Below are 17927 nucleotides of genomic sequence, written 5' to 3'. Positions count from 1 at the left end.
AGATAGTGGCCAGAGAGGTGGATGCAGGGGGATAGGAAGAAGAATGCAGACGTGGTTGTCTTGGTTCCCAAGTAGATAATTCATAAAACTCATTTCCAGAAGATGAGAGTAGAATCTTAGATTTCAGTGAAATGGAAAGAATCAGGGCAAGTATCTTAACCGTTCTACACCTTAGTTTCATTTGTAATGGTTAAGGGGTTGGAATAAATGACCTCGAAGCGCTCTCCATTTGGCTGTGAGGTTCCGTGAAGGCCTGGACCCAGGCAAAGTAATGTCAAAGCTAGCCTACCAAAGCCCTGAATGGTTCCATAGGCAGAGTCCAGTGCTCTGTTAGGGAGGAGACAGTGGCCTATTGAAACATCATGGCAAGCAAATATCTAGGAAGTATGTTCCTGATTCCATCACGGCTAACTTTACAATTTTGCAGAAGGTTGGCCAGCCTTATAATGAGTAAGTATGACAATAATTTGGATCTGGCAAACTGCCTTAGCATTTTGAAGAGAGACCATAGGTAAACCTGAAACTGAGGGAATGATTAAGCAAATTTTTACAGAATATTTTCTGTGTGTATATGGAAGCAAACTGATACTGCTATTGACATGATCCTTTCTTCGGGAATTATGTGTCAATGACAAAGAAACTGTACCTAGGTATTGTGGAGTTGATCAGTCAGTGAATGGTGTCATTTCTGAATACCTTATCAGTTATCCTGTGGCCTATTCAGTCTCATTTATTTAGGCTAGATTTGATAGAAGGTTATAGAGGAGCCATGGGATAGAAGTTTAATGGATATTACCAGATGGGAGAGAGGTAGTTCAACGTAGATGGAGTCAAAGATCTTCAAATCTACTAAACAAAGCAGTGAGTTCTATTTTCGTAGTCCCAGGAAAATTTTAGTGGAATAATAACACCAATTAAGATAGAAACAAATCTGTGTTAAAAAATTCCATGGAGGATGTCTGAGGCAGTTTGAAAAATCAAAACAAATCATTCCTCATAGATAGTCATACTCAATTTTAAGCAATTATTGGTCTCCTTTGACATTTCTGTAAGTAAAGCAATTTGAGAATGGAAAATCTGAGTTGTATGAGTTATTAGAAATTGAGGTTGAAATACAGTAATTAAGAGTGTTTGTATTTGTATTTCATAGAGGTCCTTTCTCTAAGCAGGGGATAATGGAAGAGTTTCATTTCTCCACTAACACAGAGACCTGAAGACCATGGGAAAACAATCACAATCAAGAAGATTAAAATATGTGAATCATCCCCTTCTTTTGTGTTTTAAATGTTTCTGAAAAATAAGTGAGAAGAGATGATGAAGTTTATAATTTAAGTGGACCCCCTTTGTGGGGCGGCACTGATTTAACTCCTCTCACAGGCTTTGCACATTCCCACAAATGCAATTTTCATTATTTACCACATTATTTATTAATTATGATTTCATTCATTAAATGTGTTAAAGGTCGATTAGAGCTCCCGGGATTATTTCATCAGCAGATCGTCAAATCAACTTATTTTGAGAAGCAACAATAAAACCTAAGCCTTTCTGGATTTTGCATGTTGTTTTGTGAAAGATTCCCTTAGCAGCACTTGGGGTGGAAATCTCTGGGGTCTAGAAGAAAGTAATTCTTGAGTTCATTTTTTTTGTACCCACTGATAGAGAGATGGTATTAAATATATAGAAACTGGTAGGACACATGGCCATATTGAAATAGCCTATGGTCATAATATCATTTGGTGTATCTGAATTCTTGACTCCTTAACTTAACTGGCATGATTCAGGTTGAATGAGGACGATGTTTCTGACCTTTTGGACCATAGTGTAGCAACATATATTTTGGTGGAACCTCTGGATCACTAAGCAAGTAACCTATGCAATACATTCCTTTCAGAAATACACTTGCCATGTTGTAATGTTAATGTAAGGTTAATGGTGGTGGTGGTAGGGAAGAGTTAAAGATCTTCCCCACCCATTAATAGTCCTCAATACCACTTGTTAATTTCTATTAAGGCACTAGGTTAGAAGCTTCTGTCTTCCAGCTCTGAAAAATATGTTTGCATATACACACACACACGTATACATACATGTGTATATATACACATATATACTTATATGTATATATACACAAACACACATACATATACATGTATATATGCACACACACACATATATGTATACATACACACATGTATGTATGTACACACATGTGTATGTATATATGTATGTATATATGTGTATATGTATGTATACACACACACATATATATACACACATATATATACACACTTTGAAGTGAGGTTTTACTTTGGGGCTTACTCATTGGAAGTGTTTGACCAGATGAAACTCTGGGTAGCTGCTAAGCAGCCCCTAGGCTTTGAAAATCCAGATGTTGGTGCTTCTCTCCCTGGTAACTATGTATTGTTTGTGGTCAGACAGTTGGAAGCCCTGTCTGTTGGTCTTTATTTCTCTGTTTGTACTTTCTCTGAAGTTCAGGGTGCTGCCTTTTTTCCTCTGAACTAAGCAAATGATATAAGTGCTTGATTAAAGTAGATTGTGAACCCTTCAAAAGTTGCTTTCCTTTTAGAAAAGCAAATCTAAGAATCTGTGCAGCAGGCCCTCCTGTGTATGTTGGAGTCCTTGCTGTTACAAATGTACCTCAGGAGACCATCTTCTCCTTCCTTGCATTCTTAAGCACTAAAGGGATTACTTGGAAGAGTTAGCATGTCAATGATGGGCAATATACTATAGCAGCTAGAGAACTATATTTTGGTATCAGGAAAAAGTGGGTTCGAATCCTGCCTCAAGTACTTACTAACTGTGACCCTAGGCAAGTTATTGGACTTCTGTTTGCCTCATTTTCTTTATCTGTAAAATGATGACAATGAGCACCTGTACCTCATCGAGTTTTTAAAGAGGTTTTATATAGCAATACCTACATACATATTTATATAGCACTTTGTAAACTTTAAAGTGCTTATTTAAATTTTAAGTACTACTCTTATTATTAGTCTGTCTCAGATACTCACTAGCTGTGTGGTCCTGAGTAAGTCAGTTAACCTAATTTTCCTCATCTTTAAAAAGTAGTTGAAAATATTAGCACCTATCTCATGAGGATATGATGATGACCAAATGGGACAAGTTAAAGAAATGCTTGAAAACGTTACATCATTGTGTGCTCATTCAAAACTGCTTTAAACAGGGTGAAGGTCTAGTTCAGAGCTGACCAGAGAGACTGGAGTGACCAAATATTGATTACCAGGATGTGCCCAAGGGTCCAAATAGCAGAATCTCAGTTGAATGAGATCAGAAAGACTATCCAATCTAGGGATTTCTTAACCTCTTTTGTATCATGGAACCCTTTGACAATCTAATGAAATCTAGGGACTATTTCTCAGAATAGCATTTTAAAATGCAGAACAAAATACACAGAATTTTTAGAGGAAATTAATTATATTGAAATGCAGTTATTAGAATATTAAATAAAAAAAGTTTGTGGACCTCAGGTTAGGAATGCCTATATCTGTCCTTTAACAAGTATTCTTTTCACAACACACTCAACTGATAACTATCACTGGTTGATTGACACTATCAGTTGTTATCCAACCTTGCCTTGAAAACCTTTGATGGAAGGGAATGTATTTTCTCCCTAGGCATCCCATTCCACTTTGGGATGACTTGACCTGTTAATCTGAGTTGTCCTTATATAAAGACTAAGCTTACCTCTTTACAACTTATACCTATTGGTGTGAAGCACAAATGGAACTGTTTGGGGCAAAACAGAGCAACTCTCTTTTCTCTTTTACTCAATAACCTTTCGTATATTTTCACATAGCTGCCATATTTCCCTTAAATCTCCTGCAACCTAAACATTCCTGGTTTTTTTTTCCCAATGGATCATCATAAAATCTGAGACCGAATGCTTTGGCAGGAAGCCCGAAGTATAGACGGGGCAACATGCCAGGAAGATCAGAGGAGTGTGTCCAGTAAGGAAAACCAGAGCCAGAGTCAGAGATTCACATTCCAGGGAAGAGGTCATAGGGGTGGGAAAGGCAAGAAATGGAGACCAAACTCTGTGACTCAGCAAAAAAGGTTATATAGTACTGCTTGGCCACTTAGCCTCGATTGCTTTTGTAATCTAATTTTTGTAATTTAATTTTGCTTTTCTTTCATGAGATGTAAAAGTTTGGATTCTTAATCTGGAGTCCTTGAAATTATTGTTCTGTCAGTCTGTCTGTCTATCTATCTATCTATCTATCTATCTATCTATCTATCTGTCTGTCTGTCTGTCTGTCTGTCTGTCTGTCTGTCTGCCTGCCTGCCTGCCTGTCTGTCTGTGTCTGTCTGTCAGTCTGTCTACCTATCCATCTATCTATCTATCTGTCTGTCTGTCTGTCTGTCTGCCTGCCTGCCTGCCTGCCTGCCTGCCTGCCTGTCTGTCTGTCTGTCTGTCTGTCTGTCTGTCTGTCTGTCTGTCTGTCTATCTATCTATCTATCTATCTATCTATCTATCTATCTCTCTTTCTTTTTTCCTCTTTCTTTCTAATCTATCTTTCTATCATCTATTTTCTCTCTCTATCTAATTATCTATCTCCCCATCTCTCAATCTCTATGTACTTCTATTTCCCTCTCTTGATTAAAGTATTTCTATCGAGAGATAGACATAGATGAATTACTGTATTTGAATATAATTGGTTTACTTTGTAATTTTTTTTATATTTTGTTTTATGCATCTACAAACATGATTATAGGTATGGATCCTTAGCCTTTGCCAAACTACCAAAGTGGTCTTTGATGCAATGAAACAGTCAAGAACACCTGCTTTAAAGGAGTCACTGATTTAACTTTTTCAATAACCACTTGGTTGTATTTACTCATTGCGTCATGGTGTATCACTGAAGTGACCCCAGGGATGATTTAGAAACATCAACTTTTGGGTGGCAAATAGCTGATAGTAATCTTGTTGGAACATTTCTACAAACCTGGGGAAACAACCTCAGTAAGGTTGGACATGTTAGGTCTGGGGGGAGAAAGGAACACAAGACCTGGCTCATCTATGATGTCTGATAGCTGTATAGCTATAAATAAGAGTCAATCCCTTTGAATTTTAGTTTCCATTCTGCAAAATGAGCATCATGATGATGATTTTTTTTTTGTTAGAAGGCAGATCTATCACTTGACTGAGGAAGGGAATTCCTCTTATGTAAATTCTCTCCAATAATACAGATCTTCAACGCACCTACAACATGATTTTAGAATAACATGATTGCTTGGGATGTTGAACAGTTAACAGAATTTCCCATAATTAAACAGTTAGTATACAAAGTAGTCAATTCTAATCTAGCTAGGTCTTCCTGGATCCAAGCCTAATTCTCTCTCCACTGTATCATCATGTCTTTTGTGTGTCTGTGAAACTCACATAGAGATAATATAAGCACTTTGCAAGATTTATAGCACCATCTATATGTGTATATATACATATATATACACACATATCTGTATAAATTTGTGTATATATGAATATCCACACACCCACACACACATACACCCCCACACACATAGATATCTATCTATGTCAGTTGTTATCAAACTGAGATCGCTAGTAAAGAACAAATTAAAGGAAAGAGATTTGTATTTTGTGTTGGAATAACGTAATAAAAAGTTAACTCCTTGGCAGCAGGAACGGAGCAGATAATCTTGGCTACAGTAGACTTTAAGACATGGAGACATTGAAGTAAGAATCAATGGTCAAGGCAGAGCTGTCATGTCTAGACTATTTTCTCTCTCAGTGGCTATACATCCTGGCAAATTACTGCTGCATCCCAGCAAACTTGTAAAAAGTCTCACATCTCCTGGCGAATTGTATGTTTTGACCTTGAGGTCAATACTTGGCAAGAAGCAAAGAGAAACACATGTCTCAACCAGTTCAGACAAGTATTCGCCTTTCCTTGACCTTACTGTGAAATTTCTGTCTCCCAACCTTGCCTGCCCCACTGGATGTGTTCTGAGCAGAAGCCAATGGGTAGTCAGATTGAACTGGATGATGTCATGATCGGTTGCTTGCCTGTAATTTTCATTGTTTTATTTGTCACTCATTGTTATAGTTACCATCTTGAGTGCTAACAAGATATATTTTTTTGTCTTCCTTGACTCCTGAAGTAATTTATTTCAAAACGCTCAGGGGAATCATAGATTTCAGAATTAGAAGGGACCTTTACAATCATTTGGTCCAACTACTAATTTTACAGATGAGGAAACTGAGGCTCAGGGAGGCTAAGTGGCTCACTCACCATCACATACATCTTTCATAAATATCAGAGCTGAGATTCTAGCCTAGGTCTCCTGATTCTAAAAATAATTCTTATTCTATTTAATTCTATGCCTCCTATTTCCTTTTCTTACGAGAGTTTAATTAAGTATGTTTTTAGGAGGGTGGAGAGACTGCTGTTTTCGTAATCCAGAATGCATTTTCTTCTGGCCTAGAGGCAGCTATGGTATAGTGGACATGCCCTCAGAGTTCACAAGACCTGGGTTTAAATGCTAACTCTGACTCATACTGACTGTGTGACCCAGGGCAAGTCGTTCAATTTCTCATTGTCTCAAGCATTTTGCTAATTTCAGAGAATTTCAGAGAATGTGCTGACCTGCATTGGTAGAGGGAGTTTCCTTACCCGGGAGGTCATTCCATTAATGAAATCATAGGTCCATCCCCTGTCCCTCATGGATAAGGTCATATACAGCTTCTATGAATTATAGATGACGGAGAGGGAATATGGCATAGATTATCCAAAAGGATGCCTAGTCTGAGAGTAAGTCATATTTGACTTTGAATTATGATTTTGCATTTGCATTTGTTTCGTGTGCATGGACAGGCTTGCTGCATGAGCAGCTGTAGCCCATTATAAATTAGGAATTGGGCAGGAACACTATTAGAGAGATGTATACCCGGAAAAAAGTATAGGCTGATCACTTAGTAAGCGCAACAGCTGATTGATGAACAGCGTACATACTCCATTGGTATCCATGTAATGTCAGGAGAATTAACGATAAAACAATAGCAGTTAGTATTTATTGAGTGCTTAAATAATAATAATTGAACATAAGGAGCTTTTAACATTGGAGAAGCACTTTTTGTAAGTTGTTTCATTTGATCCTTCCAATTCACCCTGTGGGATAGATGCTATTTTTAACTCCCATTCTACAGATGAGGAAACTGAACCTGACAAATGATGTGCCCTGCTTCCCATAGCCAGTATGTGAGATGCAATATCTGAAGCTAGAACTTTCTAGCTTCAAGGCTAGCTCTCTATCCATAACATCAAATTGCCTTGCACATAGTAGGCACTTAAATAAACATTTGTTAAGTGGAATGAGGAATGAAATCAGGTTATTGGCTGACAAAATATCACTGAGCACCCTGTGCAGACCAGGAGGTACTCAGACCCACAAGAAAAAGCTGATGTGGGATATATGCCCATTAAGAAGCAAAATTGATGCTAGGTTGGGAGAATTTGCTAGGATGAGGCCAGAGAGAATTGTCACAGGTCCTCATCATCCGTCGTTGTTGACAATAAGTGTTAGGTGGATGCTTTTGCCAATGATTCATTATATCAAAATCTTTTGTCTCCTCATTCTGTTTGCCTTCCAGGGTGGCGTTTTAGTCAAAGTGACAGAAGTGTGTCCTCCTTTGAACTGTTCAGCTGAAGATCACATTCTTCCAGAGAACCAGTGCTGTAGTGTCTGCAGAGGTGAGCCAAGATTTAGAGGGCATTGGCAAAAGAGGGTTGATGACTGGAAAGAAGGAGCCTTTGATGGTTTTCTAGAATGAGTAGGGTGGAGGAGATAGAGTTTCTTCTAACAGGTGGATGGAATGACTGCTAAGCTGAGAGTCAAGAGACCAGGAATCTAAGTGCATTACTGCCCCTTGTCAGCTGTTATAGCTGTGGACAAGGTACTTCATATGCCTCTGCCTCAGTTTCCCCAGCTATAATTGGGGATGGTAATTTCTATTGACCATACAGGTCATGCTACTAACTAGAACCCATGTACCTTAAAACTTGTCTGAATTTATAAATGAATGAATTCAGAAGTTTCAGATATGCAAACATCTTTTCTTCACAACATCTCAGTAAGTCAGGTTACTAGAGAATAACCTAATGGATAAAATACTTAACTTGGAGTAAAGAAGACACAGGTTTGAACGTTGGGTCAGAAACTTGCTTCCTCTTTTACTCTAGTGGCTTCCAATGAAACATGCAGCATCACAGTATTGGCCCCATTTATTTCTTTCCCTAGAGTGTGGGTTAGGAGGATATACAAGGATCTAGGAAGATATGCAAGGACATTCTCAATGATCCCAGGCAGAGGGGACCTCCATTGTCATTCTATCATTGGGGGGTGTTCCCTCCTAACTGCTTCCTCTTCAGATGTCTGATAAAGAAAGAGTCCTCGTTTGTGCTCTCCTGGGGGCAGCTCCCCACAAGTTGGCCCCAGTTGTGCTGTGTTGTCTATTCAAGCTTTTCTTGGGTCCAGTTGCACTCCCAGGTCAACCTCCCTGAACCTCACTTTCATCATCTGTAAATTGGATTGATTTTAGTTCCCATCTTGCTGGGTTGTTAGGAAGATCGAATGAGATCAAGAATGTATAGTAATTTATAAGGCAGCTAGGTAGTAGAGTAGATAGAGTGCTAGGCCTGGAGTCAGGAAGATCTGAGTTCAAATCCATAATAACAGCACTTACCTCACAGGGTTGTAGTAAAAACTAAAAGGTAATAATTGTAAAGTGCTTAGCAGAGTGCCTAGTAAGCAGTACGTAAATGCTAGCTATTTTATCCTTATTGTAATCCTTTCAGCACTATATAAATATTTATTACCATAGCCATCTATGACATTTAAGCTACCCTGCATAAGAGAGGCAGCAGACTATAATGGTTAGAATGATAGACTGAACTGGATTCAAATCTCACCTCTGACTGTATACTGGTTATGTGACCCTGAGCAAGTTCCTTAACCTATCAAGGCTCTGTAGTCAACTGTCTTTGTCTGTAGGTTATGGGGAAGGTATTGATTTGCATTGGTAGAGGGAGTTTCTTAAACTGCAAACCAATTCCCACATCCATCCCCATCCTCATCCCATTCCCTTTGTTCTCATCTCCATCCTTATTCCCATTCTCTTCCCTGTCCTTATACCCAAATCAATCTCTACCTCACCTTCATCTCCATCCTCATTCCCATCCCTATTCTTGTGTTGTTTAGTTGTTTCAGTCATGCCCAACTCTTCATGACTTCATTTGGGGTTCGCTTGGCAGAGATATTGGAGTGGTTTGCCATTTTCTTCTCCAGCTCATTTTATATGAGGAAATTGAGGCAAACAGGGTTAAGTGACTTGCCCAGGCTCACACAGTTAGCAAGTGTCTGAGGCTAGATTTGAACTCAGGAAGATGAGTCTTCATGACTTCAGGCCTGACCCTCTATCCACTGTAGCTTTGCCCTATACTTATAGCCATCCTTATCCTCATATCCATCCCTATCATTATCCCTGTCCCTGTTCCCATCCTTTCCCCTATCCTCATCCCTTTTCCTATCACTATTCTTATCCCTATCCTCACCTCATCACATTCCCATGCTTATCCTTATCCCCATCCTTGTCTCTATTATTATTCCATCCCCATCCGAATCACCATACCTATCACTATCTCTCCTCATCACCACCATAGGAACTGAGATTCAGAGAGGTTATGTAACTTCCCATTATTATGCAACTAGTAAATATCAGAGCTGAAATTTGAACCTGGCTTTCTCATGAACTAAAACACATCATTCTTTCCTACAGGTCACCTCCTCTTTATTGATAACCAGCTCAGTGCAATACTGTGTATTAATATTACTGTTATCATTTTTTCAATGGGACTAGACTTGTGATTTCATCAGGACAGGGAATTCCCAGAGAGTTTATTCCTTCTACCAATATAAATTGACTCTTCTTCTTCAACTTACAATTTCTGTGTTCCCTGAGACAGTGAGATCTTAAGGTGCTTGACCATGTACTTGGCTTCCTGACTCTGAGCCTAGCTTCCTATTCATACTACCTCTCCTCCTCACCCTAAGTGAGTACCCGAATAGACCTTGGCCTAAAGGGGAAAAGGTCTCCCATTGCATCCTGGGCCATCTCTAATTATCCTGATGAATATCTGGTCACTGGATTCAGACAGTTTTAGAGGAGAATTGAGGCTGGTGACCTGCACAGCCCTCCCTCACTCAAAACAAAATCAAGTGCAAGTCATGTCACCATTTCTCTGATGGCATGTTCTTCTTCGGGAATGAAGGATGAACACAACAACAATAACCTCTCTTCTTTTTGACAATTACCATTGTTAGAATTTTGAATACTTTTTACCTTTCACAAGGAAGAAAATACTGAAATGTCATTTTCTTGGGCAAGGGAAGTATTTGGTTTTCATGAGACATTTGTGTCTGGTTTAAATTCACATCTTATTTCCAGAATTAAAAGACCCTGATGATATTACTTCTCAGTTTGGACATGGACATGGAAGAGTAAAGAATCATATCTTTAACCTTTCCTTCTATTCCCTATATCCATAGTTCCATCTTGTATATATTGTCCTTAGATCAAACTGAATATTTATCTCAGCTTGGCATAGGTGGACAATGATTAGTGAAAATTTTTTTGGGGAAATGTAGCCTCCTGAGAACCATTTTGTGCTCTGTGGAACCAAATAAATAGAGTATCAAAATAATGCCTGGGTCTTTTTTTGAATTCATCTGTCAAAATGCAATCCCATGTACTATAAAGATTCTTCACACTTCCAACGATCCAGTGAATTTTGTTAGCAGTCAGCCATTTTAAATAAGCAATGGGGTTATTAGGTGAAACTCATAATTTAATGCAAAATCCTTCACTTGACTTTGTTCAGGTGCCAAATAGGGATGAATTTTTGTAAGCCTTCTCCAATTTATAGTTTTATTAGAGTGAATTCATTGATTGGGACACTGAGATGCAAGAGGATTTTCATTCTTCTGACCTATTTCAATAGACTGGGTCTCATTTTTTTTCTGCTGGAGCTTTGTGTTTTGCATTAACATTCTTCATACCTTTCACTGACCCTTACTTTTATATCCCCACCTTCCAAGGCTTAGGGACTAAACTAATAATTTCTGGCTCTATCTCAGGTAAGGAATTCTCTTGATTTTAGTGAAACAAACTTTTTGTTCTAGAAGGATAGAATTGGAGAGTTAGAAGGGTCCTCAGCAACCATCTACCAGGACCTCTTAACCTGGGGTCCATGAACTTTTTTTAAAAAAATCATATTTTGATAACTATATATCAATAAAACTGGTTTATTATGCACTTTATCTTATGCATTTAAAAATTGGTTCTGAGTAGCCCATAGGAATCACCAGATTACTAAATGGATTCATTTAGCACATTGCTTTAACATGATAAGTACTTAGTAAATGTGTTTTTCATCCATCCATTCATCCACCCATCCATCCATCCACCCATCCATCCATCCATCCATCCATCCATCCATCCATCCATCCATCCATCCATCCATCCTAAACTGCAGGTGTTTCTCTGATCTTCCCCTCTCTGTCTGATTTTTTTTATTAAAGGGGCCATCCCTTGAATAACTTCTTAAAGAGGTCTAGTCACTGAATGGGGTTATCTCAGTCAAAGTGAGAACCTGAAAAGACCTTAGCCTAAAAGAGTCTGGGTCTCCCACTGCATCCTGGGCCATCTCTAGTTATCCTGATGAATATCTGGCCACTGGAACCAGATGACTCTGGAGGAGAAAGTGAGGCTAGTGACTTTGCACAGCCCTCCCTCAACCAAATCAAAGTCAATTGCAAGTCATGTGATAATTCTCCTGATATCATGATCCTCTTCCAGAACAAAGGACAAATACAACAATATTCATCCATCCATTCATCCATTCAGGATACCTCTCATTGTTAGGAAGTTCTCCTTGATATTAAACCTAAATTTACTTTTAAGATTTTTTTTGTAACTTTAACAGATTGCTCTGCTTCTGGTCTCAGGGGCCAAGTCTAAAGCCTCTTCCACGTGATAGACCTTAAAATATTTGAAGAGAGCCATTTTTTCCTTCTAAGTCTTCTCTTCTCTGTGATAAATACCCCCAATTCCTTCAACCATTTCTCAGCCATAAATGTGTTTGATTATTCACCATCATGGTTGCCCATGTCTAGCAAAGATACAAGTTCTTCCCTATGCTTTGGCACCTACAGATAACTCCAATCTTCCAGACACAGTCTGAACAGCACAGAGTATAGCAGTGATATCATCCCTTTATTCCTAGAAGCTGTATCTCTCCTAATTTAACTTCATATGCTCTGGGTTCAGAACACTTTGTTCTCAGGACGCAAACCTTAACCTCCATTAAAGTCTTCTGATACCCCATCAAGGCATAGAGGTGACATAGGCTTGTCAAATACTATGTCAATGAAACAGAAGTTCTAGTGTCTTGAAGGACTTTGATTCATGTTGGACAACAAGCTATATGTTTAAGGAGCAGCTCAGCTAAATTTGGAAAAACTCAATCACTAGAGTCTTTAAAGTCATAGTAATCTTGTGATGATTCTTCTTTCTTCTCATTTCCCACCCCAAATTATTAATTTATTTGTTTTCTGTTTTCAACAGTCATTTCCATAAGTTCCAGATTTTCTCCCTCTCTTTCAACCCTCCCTCCCCAAGACAGCATGCAATTTTATATGGGCTCTACACATACTTTCCTATCAAACACATTTTCATATTAGTAAAGTTGCATAGAAGAATTAAAACAAATGGGAGAAACCATGAGAAAACTCAAAACAAAACAAAAGAGAAAATAGTCTGCTTCATTCTGTGCTCCAACTCCATATTCTTTCTCTGAATGTAGATGACATTTTGCATCATGACTCCTTTGGAAATGTTTTAGGTCCTTGCTTTGCTATGAAGAACTAAGTCTATCAGAAACAGTCCTCACACACTTTGGCTGGTACCGTGTATAATGTTCTCTTGGCTCTGCTCATTTCACTCAGCATCAGTTCACATAAGTCTTTCCAGGTTTTTCTGAAGTCTGCCTGTTTGTCATTTTTTATAAAACAATAGTATTCTATTACATTCATATACCACAATTTGTTCAGCCATTCCCCAATGGATGGGCATCCCCTCAATTTCCAGTTCTTGGCCACCACAGAAAGAGCTGCTATAAATATTTTTGTACAAGTGGGTCATTTTCCCTTTTTTACGATCTCTTTGAGATACAACTCTAGAAGAAATATTGCTGGGTCAAAGGGTATCCACATTTTTATAGCCCTTCGGGCATAGTTCCAAATTGCTTTCCAGAAAGATTGGATTAACTTACAGTTCTACCAACAATGAATTTGTGTTCCAACTCTCCCACATGTTCTCCTACATTTATTATTTTCCTGTTTTGTCATGTTAGCCAATCTGATAGGTGTGATGTGGTACCTCAGAGTTGTTTTGATTTGCATCTCTCTAATCAATAGTGATTTAGAGCATTTTTTCATCACTATAGATAGCTTTAATTTCTTCCTCTGAAAACTGCCTGTTCATGTGCTTTCACTATTTATCAATTGCAAATTTGAGTCAGTTCTCTATATGTTTTAGAAATGAGGCCTTTATTGCAGATACTAGTTATAAAAATTCTTTTCCAGTTTTTTGCTTCCCTCATAATCTTGGTTGCATTGGCTTTGTTTGTGGAAAGACTTTTCAATTTAATGTAATCAAAGTTATCCATTTTGCATTTCATAATGTTCTCTGTCTCTTGTTTGATCATTGACTCCTCCATTCTCCATAAATCTGACAAACTATTCCTTGCTCCTCTAGTTTGTTTATAGTATCAGCCTTTAAACCTAGATCGTCTATGCATTTGGACTTTATTCTGGTATATGGTGTCAGGTATTGGTCTATGCCCAGTTTCCACCACACGATTTTCCAGTTTTCTCAGCAATTTTTGTCATATAGTGACTTTTTATCCCAGAAAGTGGGGTCCTTGGGTTTATCAAACACTAGACTGTTGTAGTCATTGACTACTGTGTCTTGTGTACCTAACCTATTGCACTGATCTACCCCTCTATTTCTTAGCCAGTACCAAGTGGTTTTCATGATTGCTGCTTTATAATACAATTGAATATCTGGTAGGGCTAGGCCACCTTCCCTAGCATTTCTTTTCATCAATTCCCTTAATATTCTGGACCTTTTGTTCTTCCACATGAATTTTGATACTATTTTTTCTAGCACTAGAAAATAATTTTCTGATAGTTTGATTGGTATGACACTGAATAAATAAATTAATTTAGGTAGAATTGTCATTTTTTATATTAGCTCAACCTACCATAAGCAACTGATGTTTTTCCAATTATTTAAATCTGACTTTATTTGTGTGAAAAGTGTTTTGTAATTGTGTTCATACAGTCCCTGGTTTTGTTTTGCCAGGTAGATTCCCAAATATTTCATAGTGTCTATGGTAACTTTAAATGAGATTTCTCTTTCTATCTATTGCTGTTAGGTTTTGCTAGTAATATATCTAAATGCAGATAGTTTAAGTAGGTTTATTTTGTATCCTGCGACTTTGCTGAAGTTGTTTATTGTTTCAAGTAGTTTTTTACTTAATTCTCTAGGATTCTCTAAGTATATCATCTTACCATCTGCAAAGAGTGATAGCTTGGTTTCTTCTTGGCCTATTCTAATTCCTTCTATTTCTTTTTTTCACTTATTGCTAAAGCTAACATTTCTAGTACCATATTGAATAACAGTGGTGATAATGGACACCCTTGTTTCACCTCCAATCTTATTGGAAATGCATCTGGCTTATCCCCATTACATATAATGCTTGCTGATGATTTTAGGTAGATACTACTTATTATTTTAAGGAAGGCTCCAGTGTTTTCAATAGGATTGGGTGTTGTATTTTATGAAAAGCTTTTTCTACATCTATAGAGATAATCATATCGTTTCTGTTAGTTTTGTTGTTGATATGATCAATTATGCTGAAAGTTTCCTAATATTGAACCAGCCCTGCATTCCTGGTGTAAATGCTACTTGATCAAAATAACCCTAAATTGCTGTAATCTTTTTGATAATATCTCATTTAAAATTTTTGTGTCTGTATTCATTAAGGAAATTGGTCTATTTTTCTTTCTCTGTTTTGTCTCTTCCAGGTTTAGGTATCAGCACCGTATTTGTATCATAAAAAGAATTTGGTAGGACTCCTTCTTCATCAGTTTTCCCAAATAGTCTATACAGTATTGAAATTTACTTCTTCTCATTAAAAACATTTTAAAATATTTATTTCTGCAAACATTTATTATCTCTTGTTCCCAACACCCCCTCTGCCCATTAAACAACAACATCAACAAACTTTACAATAAATACTAACAGCCCAGTAAAACAAATTCCCATGTTGACCATGTCTAGAAATGTATATCTTTTTCTGGGCCTTATTTCCATCACCTCCATGGTCGGAGATGGATAGATTAGAACAAATCATGAAGGCACATCCTAAGGTGTGGAGTGGCTATTATTTGTATTGTGAGAGGGAAGTGATATGTGGTCAAGTGGAAAGAATATTGACTCTGGTGTTAGAGAGACTTGCTTAAATATTACCTGTTCCTCTGACTCCTGGTATGTTGTTGGTTAAGTCACTTAATCTTTATGGGGTATCATTTCCTTTATAATTGTGGAGATTGGAGTAGATGGACTCTGAACCCCTTTCAGCTCTATGTCTCTGATCCTATGACTGCTGAAATCATGGCCTTTTTTTTAAAGACTTGACGGTAAACTTTGGAAGTGGGACTCTTTCAATAGACAGACTAGTTGTTGGAGAAAATAAAATCTTATTTAAAAGGGGAAATGCATAAACTTTATATTAAAAACAAACAACTGACTGAGTCCAAGAGACAGGAGAAAATAGTGATAGAATCCTGAGCCTTGAGGCGGGAAGATCATGCTTCAAATCTCACCTCTGACAGATCTCTTTGACCATGTGTGCCACAGGATACTCATTAGAATTTATCTATCAAATCATAAATGGATTAAAATTTCCTTTGCGGAAGGGAGTACCTACTGAGAGTTCTCCTAGTTCACCAGATTTGATACTATGTGCATGGTACCATGTTAGAGTGTCCATTACTGAACTTTGTCTACTGGCAGTGTGAGGGTCTTGGAATTTTGTGGTAGTAAGAGGAAAAGAAGAGACGCCTATGTTATTAACTCTGAGGGTTCAATTTCAACTAGGGTTTAAATCCATTCCAAAGGCTGGAGAGTTCTCTCCCTCTGCTCATTCCTACCTATCCCATCTCAGGTGAGAAACTGTAAACTATTTTTAGGGGAATTGAGGGATCTGTAGAGGGTAGGATGATTTTCTGTGGGGAGTTTCATTTCAACAGATTGGCTATATGTGGTTCAAAGAGGTCAGGGTCTATAAGGCCTGTGGCAAATTCCATCTCCCAACCCAACGAAATCAAGGAAGTTAGCTCTGGTCTCCATCTTCCCTCAAATATCCAACTGGCAGTGGAGGCTGCTGGTAGTTTCCTTTTTCTTCTGTCTGCAGTCTCTTTAAGTAGTGAATCAGATATTCCAGGCCCAGGATAACCAATTTGTTTTCCTCTAGGGTTTACTTTGCAAGTGAGACCATTCAAATGTTAAGAGAATATTTTTGTCAGAGAGTAAGCATTGCATGTTTTTGGTCATGAAAACCTAGAGTTCATTTCAGGATATAGCATGAGATAGTAGAAAGAACGCTGGAGTTCTGGAATCAGAGGTCCTAGGTTCAAACCCCACCTTTAATCCTTATCATCTGAGAGACTTTGCGAGATTCATTTAGCCTCTCTGGACTTTAAAGTCCTTATCTGAAAAAAAGAGAGGTGGTTCTAGATGCCCTCTGTCCCTTCCAACTCTAGTTTGACTCCAATAAAGTTAAAAATAGTTGACATGATTCCACTCAAAATGTTTGTTTTAAACTCTTCTCTCCATGAATGTTACTTTACATTTTTTCATCACCCTTTATTTCTTTGGGGAAATATTTGCTGCAGCATAAAATTCTACCTGTATATGTTGGTGTTTTTTATTTTTAAATGTTTATTTGCCCCCTCCCTTCTGTCTTTCACGACTTCTCATTAAAGTCCCCCTGAGAGAGTAGAATGGATAGTTATTGTTCTGATTAGTATTAGGGAACCTCGTGGGCCCCTGCACATCTAAATTATTCTGTGCACTTCTCTTCCTACTCTCTGTAAAATAAAGTAATGAAAAGGTGAGAAACACCCAATTTCTATGTAAAGCACCTTTTCTCCAGAGTACTGGATGGCCCCACCATGTACTGAGTGGATTTGAGTTGTCTGCTGCTTGGCTTCACCCAGGGTAGACTCTGCCTGATGAGCTGAAATGTGCATTTCATTGAAGAGAACGGTGAAGGAATACAAATGTATGGCTTCTGTCACCCTGATGTTATTGATTACAAGAAAAAGAGAGGCTTCAGGTGTCTCCAATATCTGCCCAGGAAGGCCCTCTATTAGCATATTTATCATCTTTCTCTATTTCAATGTGAAAGTCAAGGCTGTTTCTGAGGAAAAATGAAGCAAAACAAACCATGTCACAAGAGTTGTTCCTCAGAAGCTGAAATCAAACCTTTCTCATGCCTAGCATGGGGGGAGGGGATTGAGCTTTTCATTTTAGACTATTCAACTTGCAGAAACTGAGGGCTACAAACTGGAAATTTCTTCTGTGGAGTATGCTACTGTGTATTTTTACTCTTTGCTCCTCTACAGATGTGATTAAATAATAGTTCTAAAAATCCCTGATTTTTGCCACCAAGATACAATGGGAGGACACCCTGAGATCACACTGGATGAGCTCTGATGTCTCAATGACAGAAGACAAGAGGAAAACC

General features: G+C 38.0%; 1 protein-coding gene across 2 annotated transcripts in view; it reads left to right on the top strand.

Moving 5' to 3' along the window:
• The window catches only part of NELL1 (neural EGFL like 1), a 905733-nt gene that overhangs the window by 218803 nt on the left and 669003 nt on the right, over positions 1-17927 (top strand). For both annotated transcript variants that reach the window (XM_072619341.1, XM_072619340.1), the window contains exon 11: positions 7646-7745. In XM_072619341.1, coding sequence (XP_072475442.1) covers positions 7646-7745 — 100 coding nt within the window. The remainder of the gene's footprint in view (positions 1-7645; positions 7746-17927) is intronic.

The sequence above is a fragment of the Notamacropus eugenii genome, chromosome 6 (assembly GCF_028372415.1).
Source record: "Notamacropus eugenii isolate mMacEug1 chromosome 6, mMacEug1.pri_v2, whole genome shotgun sequence".
NCBI lineage: Eukaryota > Metazoa > Chordata > Mammalia > Diprotodontia > Macropodidae > Notamacropus > Notamacropus eugenii.
This window is presented reverse-complemented; position numbering and strand designations above follow the sequence as displayed.